At 34.7% G+C, this 5,988-nt stretch overlaps 1 protein-coding gene across 1 annotated transcript; it reads left to right on the top strand.

Annotated features, from left to right (window-relative positions):
* The first annotated feature begins 3,141 nt into the window (after positions 1-3,141).
* LOC111392814 (UDP-glucuronate 4-epimerase 3-like) lies at positions 3,142-5,364 on the top strand. The gene has a single exon (XM_023018208.1). It carries the CDS (start codon positions 3,588-3,590, stop codon positions 4,896-4,898), a length of 1,311 nt encoding a protein of 436 aa, XP_022873976.1. The 5' UTR covers positions 3,142-3,587; the 3' UTR covers positions 4,899-5,364.
* Positions 5,365-5,988: the final 624 nt, after the last annotated feature.

Genomic DNA, 5,988 nt, shown 5'->3' with positions numbered 1-5,988 from the left:
CTTCTCTTTCATATCCACTCCCGCACTTTCGTTGGCCTTTCTTATTATCACGTTCAAAGAAATCTCAATGTCTAATTCCTCAGAGATTGCGTGACAAAGAGACTAGAACATGCGAGACAACTACTGAACTTCTTCGAGTGCTGCATGATTATTCGAGTTAACGGTTCGATCAACAGCTTGATTCTCCCTCATCGACCCATTCCCAATATTTACAATTAGCACTGCAACAATTGAACCATTTTCCCTTGTTCTTCATTTCTCTCTTGACCTCGAAGCACTTCGCAAATTCACTTTTACACCAGGGGCATCGTCGTTTGTACGTGTAATCCGCAAAGAAGTGCCCATTCTCTCTGCAGCTATGACAAAGTTCGAAGTTCTTTCCTGGCATACTGCATAAAAACGACGGATAGATTACACTACATTAGACAACTAAACAAGTTTTTTAACAAATTTCCGTCGCTCAGTGCAATCGAGTCACTCACGAAAATCAAATTTGAAACCAAAAATAAATGTTAAGAAATATATCAGCAGTAAACAAAACCTTCAGAATCTATAAAATTTAATACAAATTGTGCCTATGTTTTCTAGTTTAATAGCAAACAGTCTAATTCAAAACCTTATATCTTAACAACCTTTGGCAGTAATATAAGATTTAGCAATGATTAAAACAAATGCAATTTCAAATCAGCAATGGTCTCAAAGATATTTCCATTACACTAAGTCCAAATGGAGTTCTAATGTCTCATTTCCCACCCATACCACACATAATATTTCGAACACACGAAACTTTGCAACGCAATCTTTCGTAGCCAACCTTGCCCAGATTATCATATATTCAAAAGATCAAACCTTCTACTGATCACTATCAAATTTGGAAGAATGTTAAACAATATTAGATAGACTCCTACAATCAATTTCTTCAAACAAGTTTAGATGAGGGTAAAATTTTTTCCTACGAAGTATGTCGAGCTCTTATAGAAGTAGGGATGAGGGTGATATTTCTCCATTTGTTAAAACTAAAATTATTTCACCACAATAAAAAGCAATGACCAAATATCATACTTACATAATATTTGCTCAAGATTCCACTGGAGACGAAGGCATCAGCGACAGGCTATTTTGTTGCATACGGTGGGCTTCAATCTTGTGGCTACAAAAATATTTCTCACAGCCGTCTAATTAACTTTGTGTGGAAAACCCAAACATGGAGATGATCACTAGATTAAGCACTGTCTTCTCAATATGATAGAGTGCAGTCTCAGTTCTCCTCGCATCAATTGTTTCGTTTCAGAGGGTTTTCTAAATTTGGGGTAATTGAATGTTGAAAAATGATGACGGTTCTTCAATTTGGGTTGGTTCAAAACACTTGATCCATTATCTATATTTTCCTTGCCACGTCACCATGTCAAGCTGCAAGTAAAAAAAATCGTACGTGTAGTGGGATTGTTTTATTTAATTCGTTAACATAATCTTATTCTTAATAATATTTTTAAAATCCATCTCATTCTTATCTTAGGGTGCATTTGATTGAAAGCATAGATTTTCATGGAAAGAAAATAAATTTTAGACAATGGAAATTGTCAATTAAATGTGCTTGATTGATTTAATTTTTAACCTAAAAATATGATACAAGTTGATAGATGACAGAGAGAAAGTGAATTCCATGGAGAATAAAGTCTTACTCACTTAAAGAAAATATTTTCTTTGATTTTGAAGAAAATATGATCATATGACCAAAAGTAGTAAAATAGTTTTCATGGAAAAATGTCAATCCTACAATACAAAAGTAAAATTTGGGTGAAAAAACACATTTTTCATAGAAAATATTGATAATCAAACGGTCCATAGAATGTCGCCATGTCAACCCTTATTTAAACAGGGCTGTCTATATAGCATAACCATATTCACTATTTTTCTCATTAAACAACTCCCACGGGAGAATTAATGGTTTAAAATAAACCATTTGAATGAAGGCCGAAATTTCACAGCCATTTTTAGCCAATCAAATTAATTAATTAATTTTTTTTTGAACTTTTTACCCTTTTACTGGAACACTAAAAATAAAATAAGATAAAACCTTGTTTTATTAATGGAAAAATTATTCCTAGGGTACCCCACCTAATTATTTTGGTAGCTTCAGTCTCCAATGTTTCATTTTGGTAATAATTGGACCTCCTTGACGATTTTGTCCTTACCTTTAGTTAAAAAACTCTTCTTCTTCTTCTTTTTTTTTTGCTAAAATACAATTTTATGCGTATGAATTATACACATTTTGATTACATTATGTCAATAATTTTTACTTATTGACATATTTATGTCCTCAATTTTTTTCATATCATTCTTATCTTTATTTTCAATTAATTAGTATATATTATCACTAATGTCAATTTTCATTCAAAAATTCTTTAAAAAGGCATAGAAGAATTATTTTTGATATTATTTCTAAATAGGTAAATGAAAAAAAAAAAAATACTAATTTTGTTTCAATCCTTCTTTGATAACCATTTTTTCAGAATTCTTTTTTCTTATACCCATTTCCAACCTTACATTCTCAAAATAAAATATTCTTTATATAAATTCAAAATTTTTCTTACTTTATAACTACATTTTCTCAAAATTTACTATTCAAAAACTCGTTATTTTGAAAGAATGATTGTCAAACAAGGGCAATACTTATCCAATATTTTAAAGTACATTAATCAAATTTTTGAATGAAAACCATCATTAGAGATAATATGTACTAATTAATGAAAGATTTGAGAATAAAAATGATATAAATAAATTTGAGGATTAAGTATGATAATAAATAAGGTTAGTGACCGTCAATGAAATGTGATACATCTACGAAGAATTTTGTAGGAAAATAATTATACATAAAAAAACTCAAATCCTATAAAAATAAGAGGTGGGGGATTACAGCTGCTAAAATTATAGGTTGACGGCCAACTTGCTATATTTCTAATAGGTTGAGACCCCAAGCGAAGTTTTTCCATTTTTAGTTCACTAATCATGTTTTTTGCCATTAATTAACATATATTTCCATAGTTGTAACTATGTTCTTGTTCCTTTAAGAGTCCACTCTTAACTCTTCAATTAAATCCTTTTTAAATTTCTTCAAACTTGATTCTTCTTCCTCCACTCATTTAATTATTCAACCCTAAAATCTCTCTGTTACTCTCTAAAATAATCCAGCCCAATTAAATGATTAAAATCGAAAAATCAATTTTAATAAATAAAAACCAATACGAAAGAGAGAAGAACAGAAAAAGCCCACCATCATTAGTCCCTCGGGAGAAAAAAAATGGAAAACAGATAAAGAAACAGAAGATTATCATCAATAAAGCATCAAAATCTTACATAGCAACATCCCAAAGCTCCTCCACAGCTCCACCAGCCCTTTTTCTTACATTTTTTCTTATTTTGTACAATTTAGCAAAGAAATCCTTTTTTTTTTGTTGGTATCATTTTGTCAAACCCTAGACTTGTTCTGTTATTTCAAGAAAACCCAAGAAACTCTTTAGATTAGCCACAATACAGGGGATTTCTCATCTGGATGTTTTTCAAATTTTCAAGATTTTGAGAGTTTAATGTCACAGATGAAGTACATTGATAACACACCATCAACTCTAGGTAAGTTTAAGATGGAGAAGTCCCCATACAATAATAGGCTGAGGGTGCATTCATCTCTAGCCAAGATCACCTTCTGGTCCTTTGTTTTCCTTGGCTTGATCTTTGTGTTTTTTTATAGACCACCTTCTTCTTCCTCTCCTGTCACGTCAGATCTCAATAGGAGGTCCCTCAGAACCAACTCTTATGGTGGTCCTGCCTGGGAAAAAAGGGTCAGGACTTCAGCTAAAATCAGGTCAAAAAATAGGATTTCGGTTTTGGTCACTGGGGCTGCTGGTTTTGTAGGCACCCATGTTTCGGCCGCCCTCAAGCGCCGTGGGGATGGCGTTCTTGGGCTTGATAATTTCAATGACTATTATGATCCGTCCCTTAAGAGGGCGCGGCAGGCGCTCTTGGAGCGCTCCGGAGTGTACATTGTGGAGGGTGATATCAATGATGTTGCCCTCTTGATCAAGCTTTTCGACATTGTCCCATTTACCCATGTTATGCATTTGGCTGCACAGGCAGGGGTACGCTATGCCATGGAAAATCCTAGCTCCTACATTCATAGCAACGTTGCAGGCTTTGTTAGTTTGCTTGAGGTTTGCAAGAGCGCAAATCCTCAGCCTGCTATTGTGTGGGCTTCGAGCAGTTCTGTTTATGGATTGAATACAAAGGTGCCTTTTTCGGAGAAGGATAGGACTGACCAGCCTGCTAGTTTATATGCTGCAACTAAGAAGGCTGGTGAGGAGATTGCGCATACTTATAACCATATATACGGTCTTTCGCTTACTGGATTGAGGTTCTTCACGGTTTATGGACCTTGGGGTAGGCCAGACATGGCATATTTCTTTTTTAGTAGGGATATTTTGAAGGGGAAATCAATTCCAATCTTCCAGGGACCTAATCATGGTACAGTTGCGAGGGATTTCACTTACATTGACGATGTTGTGAAGGGTTGTTTGGGGGCATTGGATACCGCTGAGAAGAGTACTGGCAGTAGTGGCAAGAAGAAGGGGCCTGCACAATTACGTCTTTACAATTTGGGAAACACATCTCCTGTACCTGTTTCAGATCTTGTGAGCATTTTGGAGAGGTTACTCAAGGTGAAGGCAAAGAGGATGATTATAAAGTTGCCTAGGAATGGGGATGTGCAGTTCACACATGCTAACATAAGCTTGGCTCACAGGGAGCTTGGATATAAGCCCACGACAGATCTCCAGACGGGATTGAAGAAGTTCGTTCAATGGTATCTCAGTTACTATAGTAATGCGAAGAAGAGTGCACAGTAACACAATATTTTTTCAGTTGTGTGGTAGAATCATTCCATTCTTGTTTATTTTTGATTCTTATGATTGATTTAACCTATCTGTCACACCAATTATCTTGTTTCCAAAAATCTTGATGATGTTGTATATGGAGGCAATTCCGAATCCCACAAAGAAGCAGCTTTTGTGGTTGGTGGGCATTGCTGGCTTGGACATTCTGGTCTGTATCAAAAGACACGACAAACATTTGTGATTCATGGGAATTGTTGTATTTTTACCACGATAGAATTCGTATCTGATAAAGCAATACGCTGATTTTTGGACTTGTATCATCTTTATAATATCCAAATAAACAAGTACATGATAATTTGGCTGTAACATTCTTTATGTAGATACATTAAGTGACTTTTGAATTAAATTCTTGCTTAATTACTGCTGCAGCAAAGGCTGATGTATTGGACTGTCTACTATAATCGGCTTATTCATTTGCTACTTTGCCTCTTTACAATGTCACGCTATCTGACTAGGAGTTTCACAAATTGGTCTCTAATGTAAGGAGGTCCATGATAGTATATTTGCTTATGTTCAGGAATTGATTTCCCAGTTTCTGGATCCATAAAGTAGCTGCCCATACTTGGAAGCTTGGAATTTCCGGTTTAGGTAAATAAATCTAAATTTTCTCTTCAATATATATCATTTTATAGAATCTGTCTCTCCTTCCATTGTAAAGACGTTTGCTTATATAGGATTTAACATATATGAGATGGAAGCTATCATAATTTACGAGGGAATCTTTGAACGAGAACTTCTGTAGATGTAATGTAGAGCTGTAATTAAAGGTCAGCACTTCAAGGATGTCTAAGAAGTCTCATTTACTTGTGGTCAGTCTTATCAATTATTGAAGGGGTGATTTAATAGGAAAAACAACCAAATAAGCTATATTATCTGTTGTTTTAAAAAGCCGCTGAGGCTTTGAGGTGCGCAACGCATCTTACTTGGCACTTTCATTAAATGCCTCGAAGTGTACATCTTGTGGCACTTCAAGGATTATGCATTGATTTAGTGAGGCTTATGTTTTGCATTTTTATGAGTTTGCCTCAGGATTTAGCCTCTG

This window comes from Olea europaea, unplaced genomic scaffold (genome assembly GCF_002742605.1).
Source record: "Olea europaea var. sylvestris unplaced genomic scaffold, O_europaea_v1 scaffold980, whole genome shotgun sequence".
Lineage (NCBI taxonomy): Eukaryota > Viridiplantae > Streptophyta > Magnoliopsida > Lamiales > Oleaceae > Olea > Olea europaea.
Note: the sequence above shows the minus strand (reverse complement) of the source record. Positions and strands in the feature narration are given on the sequence as shown.

Bases quoted from the DNA above. Each gene is read 5' to 3' on its own strand.
- LOC111392814 (XM_023018208.1), top strand. From the start codon at position 3,588: ATGTCACAGATGAAGTACATTGATAACACACCATCAACTCTAGGTAAG.